The sequence below is a fragment of the Pseudophryne corroboree genome, chromosome 2 (assembly GCF_028390025.1).
Source record: "Pseudophryne corroboree isolate aPseCor3 chromosome 2, aPseCor3.hap2, whole genome shotgun sequence".
Lineage (NCBI taxonomy): Eukaryota > Metazoa > Chordata > Amphibia > Anura > Myobatrachidae > Pseudophryne > Pseudophryne corroboree.
In genome coordinates, this window is record NC_086445.1 from 930,490,398 (window position 1) to 930,511,350 (window position 20,953).

At 46.3% G+C, this 20,953-nt stretch overlaps 2 protein-coding genes across 2 annotated transcripts in view; both read right to left on the reverse strand.

The window, feature by feature from the left end:
• The window catches only part of EIF2S3 (eukaryotic translation initiation factor 2 subunit gamma), a 38,612-nt gene extending 28,401 nt beyond the window's left edge, over positions 1-10,211 (reverse strand). The window contains exon 1 of the mRNA XM_063956226.1: positions 10,088-10,211. Within this exon, the coding sequence (XP_063812296.1) occupies positions 10,088-10,156 (69 nt within the window). The 5' untranslated portion in view covers positions 10,157-10,211. The remainder of the gene's footprint in view (positions 1-10,087) is intronic.
• Positions 10,212-14,936: 4,725 nt separating this feature from the next.
• The window catches only part of ACOT9 (acyl-CoA thioesterase 9), a 144,242-nt gene continuing 138,225 nt past the window's right edge, over positions 14,937-20,953 (reverse strand). Inside the window, exon 16 of the mRNA XM_063956227.1 lies at positions 14,937-16,177. Within this exon, the coding sequence (XP_063812297.1) occupies positions 16,098-16,177 (80 nt within the window). The 3' untranslated portion in view covers positions 14,937-16,097. The remainder of the gene's footprint in view (positions 16,178-20,953) is intronic.

The window sequence follows — 20,953 nt, forward strand, 5'->3', positions numbered from 1 at the left end:
TTACAAATAATAAAGCTTATCACAGTCAGAAATACTGTAACTACACATGTAATGTAGCAGACCCATAACTCCAGTGATTAGTGTCAGGCTGATCACAGAAGTACTATTTTTCAGGCCAATGGGGGGTCATTCCGAGTTGTTCGCTCGCAAGCTGTTTTTAGCATCTTTACACACGCTAAGCCGCCGCCTACTGGGAGTGAATCTTAGCATCTTAAAATTGCGAACGAAAGATTCTCAAAATTGCGATTACACACCTCTTAGCAGTTTCTGAGTAGCTTCAACCTTACTCGGCATCTGCGATCAGTTCAGTGCTTGTCGTTCCTGGGTTGACGTCATAAACACACCCAGCGTTCGCCCAGACACTCCTCCGTTTCTCCAGCCACTCCCGCGTTTTTCCCAGAAACGGTAGCGTTTTTCCGCACACACCCATAAAACGGCCAGTTTCCGCCCAGTAAAACCCACTTCCTGTCAATCACACTACGATCACCAGAACGAAGAAAAAGCCGTGAGTAAAATTCCTAACTGCATAGCAAATTTACTTGGCGCAGTCGCACTGCGGACATTGCGCATGCGCACTAAGCGGAAAATTGCTGCGATGCGAAAAAAATTACCGAGCGAACAACTCGGAATGACCCCCAATGTTGCTAGAAAGCTATACGGGATGGCAAAGTATTTCAGAGAAAAACAATGGGAGGGGGATTTAATTTCATCACTATTCAATGGACTGCACCCCGGCACTGAACCCGGGAGATGCACCGTACCGCGACTACTGACCAGGGCTTGGTCATGGTAAATGACATGTTCTGGGATAAGCGCTGGACGCGGTGCTGGTACCACATGCAGTAACACAGTAACTAGCCCTGAGGCACTAGTTAGCAAGAATTTACCATGCAGACATCTGTATAGTTTCGGGCACTTAATGCAGGAGCTACATCCCTGTGATTAGAATGATTCACCCCAATGAGCGGATATGATAAAATATGCGATCAATATTGTGCCACAAATTTAAGCTGCCTCTTCTGCTGATTACTTTCTCCCATTCCAAGATTTTGCCTGTGCTGCTCCTTACCTCTGGATTTCTCTCCCTATCAGACTTTCCACAAAACTTCAAGACGCTCTTCTTAATCAAACCCAGCCATCTCTCATCCTAACCCTCTGTCCCACGCTCACCGTCTACCCGATCTGTTTGCTCCTCCCCTTTAGAATGTAAGCTCTCATGAGCAGGACCCAATCCTCTTACTAATACTACCATCTACTTTATACTCCGTACAACAACACCTAACCCTCGGTTTCTGCAACCCTTCTGCTTATTTGAGTGCTACGAACTCTGTTGCAGCAATGTTTATAAACCATGTACTTGTCCTGCAAAGTCATTTATGTACCTTGTTAGCTGCTGTGGAGCCCTTGTGGCGCAATATAAATAAAGGATAATAATACTGATCATTTGTAATGCAAACACACACTCACTTAAAAAACAAAACAGACTACTGTGAAAATATACATATCAAATTTATAGCCTTATCAAGAGGTGAATGTGTGTTCTAAATCAAATTAATAGCGAGCGGGTACTTGGCAGCAACACTATACATCATACAACATACATGTAATAACTATTGTTATGGCTGCAGGAATGCCTGTTACATGATAAGTGCGCTATGTTCCCCTGTCTATATCGGCACTGCTATCTACAAGATCACCAATGTGCAGGGCAATCACCAATCTGCAATCACCAATGTGCGGGGCAATGTATGAATGGTCAGTGACCGTTCTGACACTTTGCCGCTATCAATTTCGACAGCTGCAGGTGTCGTTGTCCCACTGACTAACGGCTTTGTGCGGCAAACTGGAGATCTTGCGATAGCAGTGGGATCTCACGCCTGCTCAGAGGAGGCGGACGCGGAAGAGACACAGCACATCAGCAATGGGCTGATGTGCCAAGTGCTCTAGCGGGCATAGAGGGGGAAGATTTTACTTCCACACTCTGGAAAATGAGATATTCTTACATCTCGACACAGTGGCGCAGCAGGAAGAGCTACCAGTGCCGCTAAAGTACATCTACCTCAGTCTGTACACTGAAGGAACCAACTAGATACGAAACCAGCAGGACCAACAGAAATTGACCTATACATTAAGGGCCGTGTGTATTTGCACCCTTTGCAGTGCAACTTGGTTTGTCCAGGTGCAGAGTTACTTGCTTTTTTGCTTTACTTCCACACCTCAGAATCAGGCCCTAAGGGTTCATTTAATTAGGTGTGAGGTACTATTTAATGCATTCTGGAATGACATGACAGCATTTCCTACATCTCCGATTTCTGGAGGCTCCAATAAAGGTGCGCACAAAAACTGGCAAAGTAGCCATGATTACACGCCCGCCCAGTTCATGACGCCAGTCCCCGACGGATTGGGCAGTGTGTATGCTCAACACACTGCCCGATCCGTCCACAGATATATCTGCCGATCAATTGATCAGCAGATATATCTACCAGTGTGTACCCACCTTTACCGATGTGTTTATGTTTAAAAGGGCAATGCTTTTCATAATAAAAAACCCCATGGTTTCAATTTTGGGCATAAACAAGCTGGGAAGTGTAAATAAACCCCTGTGACATCAGCTGTCAAACAGAGGCAGAAACATGATGATCCGGGGCAGTTTTGCTGGATTCAGAGTCTAAAACTTGCACAGTGACTGGCAACCTGAACTTAAAGCGCAACCACTGCATTTTGCAGCACTGTACAATACCATGTGGTCTAAACCTAGTTGGTTAAGGGTGCCCTACAGCAAGATAATACCCTGAAACAAACCTCCAGCCTATGTCAGAACCAGACGATAGGCTTCAAATTATGGAATACACATACAGACTTTAAATCCCAGAGAGCTGGTTTGTGATGAACTGGAGAGAAAGGTAAAGGCAAAGCCACCTACAAGTGCAAAACATTTGTGGGAACTTCTGCAGCAGTGTTGGGAACAATATTTGACTTCCATTGTAGAAAGAACATCCAAACGTGTTCAGCAGTTACATCTTGGTTATACACATTGGGGGGAATTCAATTGTTTGAAAAGTCAGTTGGGCGTCTGTTTTTTCCTGTCTAAACATTTTTAGACGCCCAAATGAACAATCACAATTCAACTATCATGCCTTGGGGCGTCTAAAGTTTGCCTATCTTTAACATGGGATTTGCAATTCAATTGTTTTAAACAGTCATGAAAAAAAAATTAACCCGAACCGTTGGAGTGCCTTGAGGACCACGTTTAAGAACCTCTGCTCTAGATGGAAAGTGGGAGGACACAGAGAGAGTGAGGGGAGTAGATATGGAAAATGCAGAGGCTGGAAAGTGAAGAGGAGGTTGTTCGTTAGGCTTGAATGAAATGAGATTTAAGAGCATATTTAAGGGCAGAGGAAGCTGAATGCAAGTTTAAGAAAGTGTTGAATTATACAACAGAAGATAACCAAAAGACAGCACTAACCCTTTCAGACTGCCACAGCCTGAACACGGGTTATTGGCACATGAACACTCATAACCTGTGTTCAAGTGTGGTCTGAAAGGTTCAAGGGTCGAAATACCGGGTCGAGTGAGCCCAAGACGGGTCGCGCGCTGGGAGCTCCCGTGTGCGACCCGCCTCAGTCGGTCTGAAAGAGGTATAAGTGACATGGGAGAAGGGAGCCATTGGCATACAGGTATTACTGGAAGATGAACAAGCTGATAAGCCCACAGAAGAAAGATGTAGAGAAAAAAGGCAAAAAGCCGGGGAGGTAGAAGTGTGAATACAGAAGAAACAGTTGGAGACATAAGAGATGAACCAAGAGAGCTCTGTGTGGCAGAGGCCAGTGTAGGATTTTGTGAACTGCGTCAACCACCACCATGAGGTCAAGGGGAATAAGAAAGACAACATTACCATAAAATTTGGAAATGAGGACCACTATCCAATGAAGGCAGTGCTGGTGGAATGCGGAGAGGAAGGAGTCAAGGTGATTGTAGACAGCTCACACATGATGAGATTGAAGGTATAGTTTAGAGTAAAGATGGGGTGTAATTTTCAGAGTAAGAAAGGGTTTAGTAAGTCAGGGGAAAACGAGAGGAAGATACAAGAGGAAAAGGATTGGTTAACCAGGTGGGTGATGTAGGAGCAGGCAACAGGGAGTGTGGTACTGGAGAAGGTGAGAAGGGATAGGACCAATAGGGCAATAACAACGCCTGGGATTTGTGTATCCCTGATTCTGCCCTCTAAAAGGAACAATGTCAACAAAGAAACATTTCAAGTCCCACACAAGTGTGAAGAAGCTGCCAAACTCCAATACTAATGCCCTCACACTAATACCATCACAACTAATCCTATCATTATTATTACCAGATATTTATATAGCGCACACATATTCTGCAGCGCTTTGCAGAGAATGTGTGGCCATTCACATCAGTCCCTGCCCCAGTGGAGTTAACAATCTATACTCCCTGCCACATGCACCGGTACAAACATTCACGCTAGGGTTAATTTTTTTGTCAGCAGCCAATTAACATACTAGCTTATTTTTTGGATTGTGGGAGAAAACCGGAGTACCCGGAGAATACCCACGCAAGTACGGGGAGAATATACAAACTCCACACCGTTAGGGCCTTGTTGAGAATCAAACCCATGACCTCAGTGCCATGAGACAGTAATGCTAACCATTACACCATCCTACTACCCTAACACCCCAAACCTTACTCTTAATCCAAAACCACACTTTAAAAGGAGAGACTAGATGGGCAAAATGGTTCTTATCTGTCATTCTATGTTTCTATATTTAATTTGCTGACACATGGGCTGATCACACCAGTGATTATGTCAAGTCACAGGATATCCATCCAATTTATCTACAGGCATAAAGAGGCAGATTTAACCTAACAATAGCAGATTTCTGCTTGTATCTCCATAGGCTGCACGCATAAACCAGCTGGTGGTAACCAACACACGTAGCTGCCAGAGCCAAAGGTATGCAACAGGGTAGACACACCAGGTGGGGTAAAACAAATGATTGAGGATCTAGGTAGACTAGAGGAATGGTCAAGAGTCTGGCAATTACAGTTTAATGCCAAAAAATGCAAAATCATGCACTTGGGTCTCAAAAATCCTAAAGCTAAATACAGTATTAATGGCACTATACTGGAAACTACTGAGGAGGAAAGGGATCTAGGAGTCACTATTTCAGATGACTTAAAAGCAGGTAAGCGATGTAACAAGGCAATGAGGAAGGCTAGTCAGATGCTTGGCTGCATTGGGAGAGGAATCAGCAGCAGAAAGAAAGAAGTAATAATGCCACTGTATAGGTCATTGGTACGGCCTCATCACTGTGTTCAATTCTGGAGGCCATATCTTCAAAAGGATATTAATACATTAGAAACTGCACAAAGGAGGGCAACTAAAATGGTGCATGGCCTACATCACAAAACATACCCAGAAAGACTAAGAAATCTCAATATGTATAGTTTGGAGCAGAGAAGGGAAAGGGGGGACATGATAGAAACTTTCAAATATATGAAGGGTTTTAACAAAGTCCAGGAGGGAAACATTCTCCAAATGAAGAGAAGCAATAGGACACGAGGACATGCACTGAGACTGGAGGGGGGGAGGTTCAGGGGAAATTTGCGGAAAAATTATTTCACAGAAAGGGTAGTGGACAAGTGGAATAGCCTCCCATCAGAGGTGGTGGAGGCTAAGACAGTAGAGCAATTTAAACATGCATGGGATAGACATAAGGACATCCTTACAAAGAAATAAGGATCAAATAAGGTTAGTGATAAAAAATAATATAAAAAAAATAAAAAAAATAAGGGGCAGACTAGATGGGCCAAGTGGTTCTTATCTGCCGACAAATTCTATGTTTCTATGTTTCAGTTACGCTGACTACGGCGCCTAACTGAATCTGGCCCAAAGCATTCAAATAAGAGATTAGATTTTCAGCCTCCTTGTTCCTGAGTCGTTAGGCTGAGCTGATCTGTTACCTCGTGGGTCTTTAGGACCTCTTACTGTAGTTGGACAATTACATACTCAGGGGGAAATTTACTAAGCTCCCGATTTTGACCGAGATGCCGTTTTTTCATCAAAGTGTCATCTCGGTAATTTACTAAGCACTAATCACGGCAGTGATGAGGGCATTCGGAATTTTTTGCAAGTTCAGGTAAAAAATTACGAATGAATACACCATCGGTCAAAACGCGGCTGTTTAAGTATGAATCTCGGTCATTTACTAAGAAGTGCAAAGCAAAAAAAGAACAAACACTGCCGTGAAAAATTACAACTCGTAAAAAAGTGCTAAAAAAAAACAGACCTTTTTTTTTTCCCCGTGATTAGATAGGCATGCAGGGATCCATGAGATCCGTGCATGTATATCAATGGGAAGGGGTGGGAAAGTGCTTATTTTGTCAAAAAAAATTGCGTGGGGTCCCCCCTCCTAAGCATAACCAGCCTCGGGCTCTTTGAGCCGATCCTGGTTGCAAAAATATGGGGAAAAAAATGACAGGGGTTCCCCCATATTTAAGCAACCAGCATCGGGCTCTGCGCCTGGTCCCAAAAATACGGGGGACAAAAAGAGTAGGGGTCCCCCGTATTTTTAAAACCAGCACCGGGCTCCACTAGCTGGACAGATAATGCCACAGCCGGGGGTCACTTTTATATAGTGCCCTGCGGCCGTGGCATCAAAAATCCAACTAGTCACCCCTGGCCGGGGTACCCTGGGGGAGTGGGGACCCCTTCAATCAAGGGGTCCCCCCCCCCCCAGCCACCCAAGGGCCAGGGGTGAAGCCCGAGGCTGTCCCCCCCATCCAATGGGCTGCGGATGGGGGGGCTGATAGCCTTTGATGTTAAAGAAAAGATATTGTTTTTAGTAGCAGTACTACAAGTCCCAGCAAGCCTCCCCCGCATGCTGGTACTTGGAGAACCACAAGTACCAGCATGCGGCGGAAAAACTGGCCCGCTGGTACCTGTAGTACTACTACTAAAAAAATACCCAAAAAAAGACAAGACACACACACCGTGAAAGTATAATTTTATTACATACATACACACATACATACATACATACTTACCTTAAGTTCCCACGCAGGTCGGTCCTCTTCTCCAGTAGAATCCAAGGGGTACCTGTTGAAGAAATTATACTCACGAGATCCAGGGGTCCAGGCTCCTCGGCAAATCCAGGGTTAATCCACGTACTTGAAAAAAAAAAAAAAACGGTGTCCCGACCACGAACTGAAAGGGGACCCATGTTTGCACATGGGTCACCTTTCCACGAATGCCAGAAACCCACTTTGACTTCTGTCTAAGTGGGTTTCTGCAGCCAATCAGGGAGCGCCACGTTGTAGCACTCTCCTGATCAGCTGTGTGCTCTTGTCCTCACTGACAGGCAGCACACGGCAGTGTTACAATGTAGCGCCTATGCGCTACATTGTAACCAATGATGGGAACTTTCAGCTCAGCGGTGACGTCACTTTAGGTCAACCGCAGGGCAGAAAGTTCCCATCATTGGTTACAATGTAGCGCATAGGCGCTACATTGTAACACTGCTGTGTGCTGCCTGTCAGTGAGGACAAGAGCACACAGCTGATCAGGAGAGTGCTACAACGTGGCGCTCCCTGATTGGCTGCAGAAACCCACTTAGACAGAAGTCAAAGTGGGTTTCTGGCATTCGTGGAAAGGTGACCCATGTGCAAACATGGGTCCCCTTTCAGTTCGTGGTCGGGACACCGTTTTTTTTTTTTTTTCAAGTACGTGGATTAACCCTGGATTTGCCGAGGAGCCTGGACCCCTGGATCTCGTGAGTATAATTTCTTCAACAGGTACCCCTTGGATTCTACTGGAGAAGAGGACCGACCTGCGTGGGAACTTAAGGTAAGTATGTATGTATGTGTGTATGTATGTAATAAAATTATACTTTCACGGTGTGTGTGTCTTGTCTTTTTTTGGGTATTTTTTTAGTAGTAGTACTACAGGTACCAGCGGGCCAGTTTTTCCGCCGCATGCTGGTACTTGTGGTTCTCCAAGTACCAGCATGCGGGGGAGGCTTGCTGGGACTTGTAGTACTGCTACTAAAAACAATATCTTTTCTTTAACATCAAAGGCCATCAGCCCCCCCATCCGCAGCCCATTGGATGGGGGGGGACAGCCTCGGGCTTCACCCCTGGCCCTTGGGTGGCTGGGGGGGGGGGACCCCTTGATTGAAGGGGTCCCCACTCCCCCAGGGTACCCCGGCCAGGGGTGACTAGTTGGATTTTTGATGCCACGGCCGCAGGGCACTATATAAAAGTGACCCCCGGCTGTGGCATTATCTGTCCAGCTAGTGGAGCCCGGTGCTGGTTTTAAAAATACAGGGGACCCCTACTCTTTGTCCCCCGTATTTTTGGGACCAGGACCAGGCGCAGAGCCCGATGCTGGTTGCTTAAATATGGGGGAACCCCTGTCATTTTTTCCCCATATTTTTGCAACCAGGATCGGCTCAAAGAGCCCGAGGCTGGTTATGCTTAGGAGGGGGGACCCCACGCATTTTTTTTAATGATTTTACAGTGTTTAATTTAAAAAAAAAAAAAAAAAAAAACCCCAGCACGGATCACACAGATCCGGCCGAGATTGATTGTAAAAAAAGTCTGCAGTGTTTTGCTAATCACTGCCGTAAAAATAGGTAAAAAACCACGAATGACATCGACATCGGAAGAAAAGAAAAACCCGAATACGACAGCTTAGTAAATCCATCGTAATCAATTCAAAAAGTTGCAATTTTACACTGTCGATGGCATTCGTGATTGAACTTGGACATGATTCTGGAAAATACGAATCTTAGTAAATGTACCCCTCAGACAGAAAGCAATCACCATCTCACTGCACTTACAAGCACGCCAGCTATGAAGCCTATTTATTTCAGTAGGATATCTGCCATCTGGCCTGATGCGGCAGCATGTGAGGCCAACACTATGCATGCAGAGCACCAGACACCCATAAGCCTGCCAAACCTTAAGGCCAGTACTCACTGACTGATGCGGGAGAGATGTGTGCTGAGCGTGGGGGGGGAGACGCTCATTTCACCCAGCGGGTGAAATGAGTGACCTGCTAGATTGGCCTGCACGGCAGGCCAATCTAGCACCAGCAATAGCGATGCACGGGGCTGCGTATCGCTGTCGCTGTGGGGGCTACACACGGAGCGATCCTGCTTAAAATCTAAGCAATCTAGTCAGATTACTTAGATTTTAAGCAGCGATCGCTCCGTGAGTACCCCCCTTTAGTCTTTTAAGCAAAGCTGAGGATAAATTTATACCAGCAGTATTTGTACAAAGTATAATGTACTTGTACATGATACAGATAATTATCAGATAATGTTCTGAGAAGATATAAATGATATTAGCATAACATGGGAATAGCTTATAAGGACAATAAGTAGTTCTATCCCGTCGGCATGTAGTCAGCATGCCAGTATTCGAGATCCCGGCGGTCAAACCTCTGCTTTATGCTTTTTAATTTGACTTTGGGAAGGAAAGCATTATACTACAATACATCTACCCACTCACTGCAAAAATAAACCCACAGCTGCTTCCACAAATGACTAGCAGAGGGCTCACACGCATCCTTTGTGCTGGTTACAGATCTCATGGTCAGACAAGCCACTGCCTATTGCTAAACCAGGAGCGTCCAATGATAGGTGGCTACCAGGAACATCATAATATTATATAACACTTTATTCTCCAACAGGACTCAGGGCATGATGAAACAATGCAGAGAGTATAGCCCTGGAGTGTACAGCATGCTACTTGCAGCCCTCTCAGCGCAGATACTAATACACATATATTGACCATTGTACCACATACACTGCTGGAGTAGAAGCCTAACCCGGACGCAGACTCCGCACAGCAGCCAGGACCAGGGGAGACACAGCGGCCTGGAGAAGCAGTGCCAGTAGATGTGACCCAGCGCTGACCCGGGGGCCCCCCGCACTGACTGGGCCTGCGCTCTGGCCGGCACACGAGGCAGAAGGGAAGCCCCGGCACCGCTACAGGTCCCCTCCACCCCCTTTCACACCGCCCTCCCCCAGCTCAGCCAGCCGGGCCGCATACAGTGACGGACACTCACCAGGGTAGTGAGATCCTGCCTGGAGAGATGCGGCTGCCCGAGAGTGACTCCCGACTCGTCGCCCGCCATTTTGGTGAAGAGGAAGTATCCGGCACACGACAGTCAGTCCCAGAATGCTGCTCACAGCCACTTCCGGCGCACGCTGCGTTCCACGCCTCGTCTTCGCCCTGTCCTCCTGCGAGCGCTAGCACGTGATTGGCCTACAGCCGGCAAAGCAACAGCTGGGGCGTTTCCGGGCACCCTTTCCCTGCCACGGGGAACATACGGGTCTGCCGGCCGCTCTGTGTTCATTCATTCACAACCCGGGCCTCTGCCTCTGCCTCCGCCAGCGTGCAGGGATTGCAGAATGCTTTGAACCAGAAGTAGTTTCCACTAGGGTGGTTGGGAATATGCAATAGCATCCTCCTCTTTTCTGTCGCCAGACTCCAGCTGATGCAATAGGGAGAGTGTTCCTGTCAGACACTGATTACACTGCAGACACAGCTGGCAGCAGTCGGGACAACAACTATATCACTAACTTTGGGTTTTCTATCTACTTGTCTTTGTTAAAAATAAAAATACAAAACTTTTTCAGTCCATTTCATTTTTTATTTTATTTAATCCTGTAACGTGTTACACAAATTATAGAATATAAACAGGATAAGGCGTTTTAGCAGGCCGGCTGTTTGTCTGGTCTTCAGCCATAATTTAGGAGATGCAATACTGTACTATAATTGTCTTATATATTATTTGCATTTAGAATTTTTTTATATTTTGCGTTTTAATGGATTAGGAAATGCACTGTATAGCGCTGCAGAATATGTGCACTATATAAATATTGGGTAATAAATGCATTAATAGTTATAATTCTGTAATTGTAAGCATGAATATTTTATGTAGCAAGTGTAGTGTATTCTTACATGTATACGCGTAGGAGGGTCAGGACTGAAATGCCCGTGGTCAGAATTCCGACTGCGGCATCCCGCTGTTTATAATCCGGACAGGACCCGGGAACCATGTTATCCCTCACTTATCCTAACCCTCCCCTATTGCCCCCACCAACCTGCAGCCTAACCCCCCACAGGGGCGTGCCTAAACCTAACCCTCCTCCCGCAGCCTAAGACCAAGACCTGACTGGTTCCCGCTTCGGCCTACCATACTATGGGGGATATTCAGTTCCCACGATGAAGCTTCGGGTGATATTTCAATGTTTTTTCACCTGGAAGAAACCTTTTTCACCTGAAAACACACAGGTTTAGCGAAACCTGTGTGTTTTCAGTAGAAACAGCCCCGTTTTGGGGTGAAAACGGGGCTGTTATTGGGGATTTTGCTTTGCCTGCCGGATGCACACGCCGGTTTAGCAGGGCTAATTAGATAGCCCTCTCAGCGATACTTTTACACCCGCAGTTGCTGCGGGTAATTGAATATCCCCCTATCCGTTCACACTAGGACACATGTTCTCTAGCTGCTTAAAACCAGGCTTGAAGTCAGCCAGCCACAGAACCTGTGTAATTTCAAGTGACCCAGTAGTGTGGTAAGCCTATGGGGTCTATTCATGAAGCAGTGAAAGTGTGGAGAAATGATCCTGGGGAGAAATTGCCTATGGCAACCAATCAGTGTTGAGGTAACATTTCTAAAATGCATTCTATGAAATTACACGTAGCAGTTGATGGGTTGCTATGGGAACCTTCTCCATTGGCTCACATCTCCACACTTTTCACTGCTTCGTGAATATACCCCTATATAGGCTCCTTTTATTTCAGTAGAAAAGATGAGTGTGATTTCTTAATAACTTGTTTAATTTCATGTGACCATTGGTCAGACTATGCCATCTAGGAAAAGGCATCTGAACTCCATTATCTGTGTCCATCGCGCCTGTCAGTTCTAGGATAAGACATGTTGGCTATAGGGTTCAAATGGAAAGCGTTAGAGTATCAATGTGTGAGAACAAACTTCTAAGAAATTGAACAGCGCAATAAGCCATTGAGTCAGTATTGTGGGTAAATAATAAGCACCAGATGATTTTCGCCTTGTCAGTGTACGATGGGTGATTTCGTCATCTCCCTTCCCCGATCTATGGCCCTCATTCCGAGTTGATCGGTCGCAAGGCGAATTTAGCAGAGTTACACACGCTAAGCCGCCGCCTACTGGGAGTGAATCTTAGCTTCTTAAAATTGCGACCGATGTATTCGCAATATTGCGATTACTAACTACTTAGCAGTTTCAGAGTAGCTCCAGACTTACTCTGCCTGTGCGATCAGTTCAGTGCTTGTCGTTCCTGGTTGACGTCACAAACACACCCAGCGTTCGCCCAGGCACTCCCACCGTTTCCCCGGCCACTCCTGCGTTTTTTCCGGAAACGGTAGCGTTTTCAGCCACACGCCCCTGAAACGCCGTGTTTCCGCCCAGTAACACCCATTTCCTGTCAATCACATTACGATCGCCGGAGCGAAGAAAAAGCCGTGAGTAAAAATACTATCTTCATAGTAAAGTTACTTGGCGCAGTCGCAGTGCGAACATTGCGCATGCGTACTAAGCGGATTTTCACTGCGATGCGATGAAAAATACCGAGCGAACAACTCGGAATGAGGGCCTATGTTCTCTGTAATGCCTTGGTAAAGCAAAACCTCAAAATATAAAGTTCTCCTTATGGCTCTAAGAAAGTTTATGTAGCTTGGTCTTCAGTCTACAGGCAAATTAGCGTTATAACCTCACAGTAATTAAGTCATGCGTTCAATTCCTGGTCATGACCAAACGGCCTGGTTTTTATGTTTTCCCATTGTTTCAATGAAATTATTCTGCATGCTGAAGTTTCCTTCCACACCTCAAAAACAGGATCCAGTTTGGATCTCACTGTTCAGGATCCCGCCACTGCTCAGAATACAGACGCCGGGGAGGGGGGGGAGAGTTAGGCACCACCAGGGAGGGTTAGGGTACTTACCTTACAGGTGTAGGGATCCTTCACGTCAGGAAGCTGTTGTCGGTATTCTGACCACCAGCATCCAAAGTGTCAGGATCCTGATACCGTCCCCCAAAAACATACCGGTAGGTTAATTGGCTTCTGACAATAAAAATAAACACGTCTCTGTCCATGTGCTAGGGAGCATAGATTGTTAGCTGCACAGGAGCAGGGACAAATGTGAACAAGTGAAATATTGGCCCTCATTCAGACCTGATCGCACGCTGCAGTTTTTCGCAGTGGTGCCATCAGGTCTGAAGTGCGCCTGCGCATGGGTCGCAATACGTAGGCGCGTCGCTCCGTGGCGACGGCCCGGCCGTCACCAGGGAGCAGCAGATCTAACGAAAGCGATCGCACCGGCGATCACAAGAAGATTGACAGGAAGAAGCCGTTCGTGGGCGTCAACTGACCGTTTTCAGGGAGTGTCCGTGCGAACGCAGGCGTGCCCGGCCGGTTCCAGGGAGGGATCCTGACGTCAGTTCCGTCCTGGTTCATCGCAACGGGTAAGTCCTGAGCTATACAGAGACTCTCTGCACAAGCGTGTGTAGCCCTGCCCAGCCATTACCCCCTCCCCTGTAGGCGACGACTACCTGATCGCAGCAGTGCTAAAAATAGCTTGCGAGCGATCAGGTCGGAATGACCCCCATTCTCTGTAAAGTGCTGTGGAATATGTGTGCGCTATACAAATGTTATATAAATGTTAATAAAAGTAAATGAGTATTTCCAGGCAGAGCGAAGTGCCTAGACCACTTGCCAATGTGCAGAATCTTATGGTAAAATATCCACATGCATTGTCAATGTGATTGGTCTGCACATGGCAGCTCATAGACTTGGCTTACAGCACAGGGTCGCTTCCATCCATCTCATCTTCTTGTACATATCAAAAACTTGCAGGTTCAGTAGGAGTATGTACATGATATATTCCGCTATACCTTCCTAGTAATGGAGCCTGCTACATTCACATCCCGCCTATACTTTACTGCACTTCACTTACCACATAATGACGGGTATGGGTCGTTGACCTAAGTTGTGTCGACCCAACAGTCATTAGGTCGACCACTGAAGGTCAACATGGGCATTAGGTCGACAGGTGAAAATGTCGACATGAGTTTTTGGACTTTTTTTGGTGTCATTTTCTTCGTAATGTGACCGGGAACCCCAATTAGTGCACCGTGTCCCCTCGCATGGCTCAATTCGGGCAAGGTGCCTCGCTGCGCTCGGCCAAGGTTACCTTTCCCAATTGTAGTCCGCGTGGATCGTAAAGTATGAAAAAGTCCAAAAATTGTGCGCCTCATCCAATACCATTTCAGGACTCTGACAGCGCGTCCTGTAGGACCCGCTCATTTTTAAAAAGTGAGTCCGTCGCTACCTGTAGCGTGTGAAAAAGCGCTGTAGGCTTTACACTCAGCAGCTGCCTCCGGGCTGGCCAAAATGCCTGTCCGAGCCGGATAAGGCCCGTGGGCCGGAGGTTACCCACCCCTGAGCTAACGCATTGTTTGAGCAACTACACAATGGGGGTAATTCCAAGTTGATCGCACAGGAAATTTTGTAGCAGTTGGGCAAAACCATGTGCACTGCAGGGGGGGGGGGGGGGGGGCAGATATAACATGTGCAGAGAGAGTTAGATTTGGGTGGGTTATTTTGTTTCTGTGCAGGGTAAATACTGGCTGCTTTATTTTTACACTGCAAATTAGATTGCAGATTGAACACACCCCACCCAAATCTATCTCTCTCTGCACATGTTATATCTATCTCCCCTGCAGTGCACATGGTTTTGCCCAACTGCTAACAAAGTTCCTGCTGCGATCAACTCAGAATTACCCCCATTATCTGAAGAACTATACCAGGAGGTACTGTACAAGCAACTCTGCATCAAGAATATACAGAACAGAACTAATGGCTGCACCTACAGTTGTTCTGAAACAGATCTAATTTTATAAAACAACCTATGTCATTTGAAAAACACAACAATGATGAATGACAGGAAAACATTCAGATATAGAAAATGTTTTGGTTTCTACAAACGCTGACTTTTGTTTTTTGGGAAAAAAAATGGAATACATTTTGTAATATTCCTACATAATGAAGCATGAATATACAATATCGCACTCAGACTGGAAGGCATTGCGCTCTCTTATGTGTGCGTGTTCTCTCTTTAGGAACAAGGGCGGTAATTCCAAGTTGATCGCAGCAGGACATTTTTTAGCAGTTGGGCAAAACCATGTGTACTGCAGGGGAGGCAGATATAACATGTGCAGAGAGAGTTAGATTTGGGTGGGTTATTTTATTTCTGTGCAGGGTAAATACTGGCTGCTTTATTTTTACACTGCAAAATAGATTGCAGATTGAACACACCCCACCCAAATCTAACTCTCTCTGCACATGTTATATCTGCCTCCCCTGCAGTGCACATGGTTTAGCCCAACTGCTAACAAAATTCCTGCTGCGATCAACTTGGAATTACCCCCATGTGCACTGCAGAGGGGGCAGATATAACATTTGCAGAGAGATATATATTTGGGTGGGTTATTTTGTTTCTGTGCAGGGTAAATACTGGCTGCTTTATTTTTACACTGCAGTTTAGATTTCAGTTTGAACACACCCACCCAAATCTAACTCTCTCTGCATGTTATATCTGCCCCCCTGCAGTGCACATGGGGGGTAATTCCAAGTCGATCACAGCAGGATTTATGTTAGCAATTGGGCAAAACCATGTGCACTGCAGGGGAGGCATATATAACATGTGCAGAGAGAGTTAGATTTTCGGTGGGGTGTGTTCAAGCTGCAATCTATTTTGCAGTGTAAATATAAAGCAGCCAGTATTTACCATGCACAGAAATAAAATAACCCACCCAAATCTATCTCTCTCTGCAAATGTTATATCTGCCTCCCCCTGCAGTGCACATGGTTTTGCCCAATTGCTATCAAAAATCCTGCTGCGATCAACTTGGAATTACCCCCATGGTTTTGCCCAACTCCTAACAAATTTGCTGCTGCGATCAACTCTGAATTACCCCCAAAGTTTTTTCCATGCTGCAATCCTGGTAAGATCTGTAGAGTGGCGCAGGTGGTTTACAAGCTGTGGCTCTGACCATTTCTACTTTGCACGGCGGCATTAAAATGACGTCTTCCATCTAAATATAGCATGGATTCTGCATCAAAAAGGAAAAAAAAAAACATGTATACAGCAATAAAATTTATCTATAGGCAAACGCAACATGCATTTTGCGCAAAGTGGCTTCCGGTGCACTTAATACATCTCCCCTCAGAACTGAACAGATAATGTTAACTCTACAAGAAATATATTTTATCTAGGAAAATAGAACATACACTACACGTGTAAAACATGGATAGATCAGTCTTGCTTCACATGAAAATGTGAAGAAATAAACGGTACACATTTATTTATATTGATGGCATATTGGGAATATGTAATCTATAAATACATAAAATGTAATAAAGATATGGATTTACTGTATTTTGGATGCTTGATGCCCAGAGCATGCTTTTGGGTGATTCTTTGAGACAGGATGTGGCATGTTAATAAGTCTCTGGTCTGAGTCCTGGGGCAGGGTGGGTGTGCCATTGACATTATTTTGATTGAGTGTTGGCAAAGCCCAGTAGGGGCTCGTTCTGTGTGAGGGAAGTCTAGTAGGGGACGTTATCCCAATAACAAAGCTTACCTGTGTAGCCATGTTATTATAAACAGAGAATAAAGACAATTGTGTTTATAGGCACACCATTGTTCCCTGTGATTATAGCTGTACCCTGATGCCAATCATTAGTGCGTTATATAGCCGTGCTGAAATATTTTCTGTTTACAGGAGAAGAGGTCTGTACTATGGCTAAGAAGGGGTAAGGACTATTCTCCTACAACTGGGGAGCCACAGTGATGGACATTTATCATGCTGTTAAGTAGTTATACCAGTGGTTCCCAGACTGAAGCAAGGCACCCTAGAGTATCAGAATCATTTTCACGGCACTCCTAGGCCAAAAGTAACTTATTCACAATTCAGAAAATAAGATTTTAAACCTACCGGTAAATCTTTTTCTCGTAGTCCGTAGAGGATGCTGGGGACTCCGTAAGGACCATGGGGATAGACGGGCTCCGCAGGAGACATGGGCACTTTAAGAAAGACTTTGACTCTGGGTGTGCACTGGCTCCTCCCTCTATGCCCCTCCTCCAGACCTCAGTTAGAGAAACTGTGCCCAGAGGAGACGGACAGTACGAGGAAAGGATTTTTGTTAATCCAAGGGCAAGATTCATACCAGCCACACCAATCACACCGTATAACCTGTGATATACTATCTAGTTAACAGTATGAAAAAACAACATATCATCGGTCCAAAACCGATGAAATTATAACATAACCCTTATGTAAGCAATAACTATATACAAGTCTTGCAGAAGTAGTCCACACTTGGGACGGGCGCCCAGCATCCACTACGGACTACGAGAAAAAGATTTACCGGTAGGTTTAAAATCTTATTTTCTCTAACGTCCTAGAGGATGCTGGGGACTCCGTAAGGACCATGGGGATTATACCAAAGCTCCCAAACGGGCGGGAGAGTGCGGATGACTCTGCAGCACCGATTGAGCAAACAGGAGGTCCTCCTCAGCCAGGGTATCAAACTTATAGAACTTTGCAAAGGTGTTTGACCCCGATAAAGTAGCAGCTCGGCACAGCTGTAGTGCCGAGACCCCTCGGGCAGCCGCCCAAGACGAGCCCACCTTCCTAGTGGAATTTCGGTAACGGCAATCCTGCCGTAGAATGCGCCTGCTGAATCGTGTTACAGATCCAGCGAGCAATAGTCTGCTTTGAAGCAGGGCCGCCAACCTTGTTGGCTGCATACAGGACAAACAGTGCTTATGTTTTTCTGATCCTAGCCGTTCTGGCCACGTAAACTTTCAAAGCCCTAACCACATCCAGGGACTCAGAATCCTCCAAGTCACGTGTATCCACAGGCACGACAATAGGTTGGTTCATATGAAAGGATGAGACCACCTTAGGTAGGAATTGAGGACGGGTCCGCAATTACGCTCTATCCATATGGAAAACCAGATAGGGGCTTTTATGTGATAAAGCCGCCAATTCCGAAACTCGCCTAGCCGAAGCCAAGGCTAACAACATGACCACCTTCCAAGTGAGATATTTAAACTCCACTGTTTTAAGTGGTTCAAACCAATGTGACTTAAGGAAACTTAACACCACGTTAAGGTCCCAAGGCGCCACCGAAGGTACAAAAGGAGGTTGAATATGCAGTACTCCCTTCACAAAAGTCTGTACTTCAGGTAAAGAGGCCAATTCCTTTTGAAAGAAAATGGATAAGGCCGAAATCTGAACTTTAATGGAGACTAATTTTAGGCCCAAATCCACTCCAGTTTGTAGGAAGTGAAGAAAACGGCCTAGATGGAATTCTTCCGTAGGAGCATTCCTGGCCTCACACCAAGAAACATATTTTCGCCATATTCGGTGATAATGTTTAGATGTCACGTCCTTCCTAGCCTTTATTAGCGTAGGAATAACCTCATCCGGAATACCTTTTTCTGCTAGGATCCGGCGTTCAACCGCCATGCCGTCAAACGCAGCCGCGGTAAGTCTTGGAACAGACAGGGACCTTGTTGTAACAGGTCCTGCCTTAGAGGAAGAGGCCACGGATCTTCTGTGAGCATTTCCTGCAGATCCGGATACCAGGTCCTTCGTGGCCAATCCGGAACAATGAGTATTGTTCTCACTCCTATTTTTCTTATTACCCTCAACACCTTGGGTATGAGAGGAAGAGGAGGAAACACATAGACCGACTGGAACACCCACGGTGTCACTAGGGCGTCCACAGCTATCGCCTGAGGGTCTCTTGACCTGGCACAATACCTTTGTAGCTTTTTGTTGAGACGGGACACCATCATGTCTATTTGGGGCAGTCCCCACCGACTTGCAATCTGCGCGAAGACTTCTTGATGAAGTCCCCACTCTCCCGGATGCAGGTCGTGCCTGCTGAGGAAGTCTGCTTCCCAGTTGTCCACTCCCGGAATGAACACTGCTGACAGAGCGCTTACATGATTCTCCGCCCAGCGAAGAATTCTGGTGGCTTCCACCATTGCCACTCTGCTCCTTGTGCCGCCTTGGCGGTTTACATGAGCTACTGCGGTGACGTTGTCTGACTGGATCAGAACTGGTCGATCGCGAAGTAAGATCTCCGCTTGACGTAGGGCGTTGTATATGGCCCTTAGTTCCAGGATGTTGATGTGAAGACAAGTCTCTTGACTTGACCAAAGGCCTTGGAAATTTCTTCCCTGTGTGACTGCTCCCCAACCTCGGAGGCTCGCGTCCGTGGTCACCAGGATCCAGTCCTGAATGCCGAACCTGCGGCCCTCTAGAAGGTGAGCACTTTTCAGCCACCACAGGAGAGATACTCTGGCCCTGGGGGACAGGGTGATCAGCTGATGCATTTGCAGATGTGACCCGGACCATTTGTCCAATAGGTCCCATTGGAAGGTCCTTGCATGGAATCTGCCGTAGGGAATGGCTTCGTATGTCGCCACCATTTTTCCCAGGACTTGAGTGCAATGACGTATTGACACTTGTTTTGGCTTCAACAAGTTCATGACTAGAGTCAGGAGTTCCTGCGCTTTTTCTGTCGGAAGAAAAACCTTCCTCTGGTCTGTGTCCAGGATCATGCCCAAGAAGGGCAGACGAGTTGTAGGATTCAGCTGCGACTTTGGAATATTGATAATCCAGCCGTGTCGCTGTAACCCAGTCAGTGAAAGTGATACGCTGTTCAGCAACTTCTCCCGTGATCTCGCTTTTATGAGGAGATCGTCCAAGTACGGGATAATTGTGACACCCTGTTTGCGCAGGAGCACCATCATTTCCGCCATTACCTTGGTGAAAATTCTTGGGGCCATGGAAAGCCCAAACGGCAACGTCTGAAATTGGTAATCACAATCCTGTACCGCAAATCTCAGGTACGCCTGATGAGGAGGATATATGGGAACATGCAGGTATGCATCCTTTATGTCCAGAGATACCATAAAATCTCCCCCTTCCAGGCTGGCGATGACCACTCTGAGCGATTCCATCTTGAACTTGAACCGTTTTAAGTAAAGGTTCAGGGATTTTAAATTCAAAATGGGTCTGACCGAACCGTCCGGTTTCGGGACCACAAACAGAGTTGAGTAGTACCCCTTCCCTCTTTGAAGCAGGGGAACCTCTACCACCACTTGTTGAAGACACAATTTGCGAATCGCATGTAACACTATCTCCCTTTCCATGGGGGAAGTCGGTAGGGCCGATTTGAAAAACCGGCGAGGAGGCACCTCTTCGAATTCCAGCTTGTAACCCTGGGAAACAATTTCTATTGCCCAGGGATCCACCTGTGAGTGAACCCAGATGTGGCTGAACAGTCGAAGACGTGCCCCCACTGGGGCGGACTCCCTCAGGGGAGCCCCAGCGTCATGCGGTGGATTTTGCAGAGGCCGGGGAGGACTTCTGTTCCTGGGAACTAGCTGTGTTGTGCAGCTTTTTACCTCTGCCCTTACCTCTGGCAAGAAAGGACGATCCACGTACTCTCTTGCTTTTATTGGAACGAAAGGACTGCATTTGATAATGAGGCGCTTTCTTAGATTGTGAGGGAATATATGGCAAAAAATTCGACTTACCTGCCGTAGCCGTGGAGACGAGGTCCGAGAGGCCCTCTCCAAACAATTCTTGTAAGGCAACAACTCCATATGTCTCTTGGAGTCGGCATCACCTGACCACTGTCGGGTCCATAAGACACGCCTAGCAAAAATAGACAGCGTTTATCCTGGAACCCAGTAAACTAATGTCTCTTTGAGCATCCCTCATATATAAGACAGCATCTTTTATATACCCTAGGGTCATTAAAATGGTATCCTTATCAAGGGTCTCAATATCCGCTGATAAGGA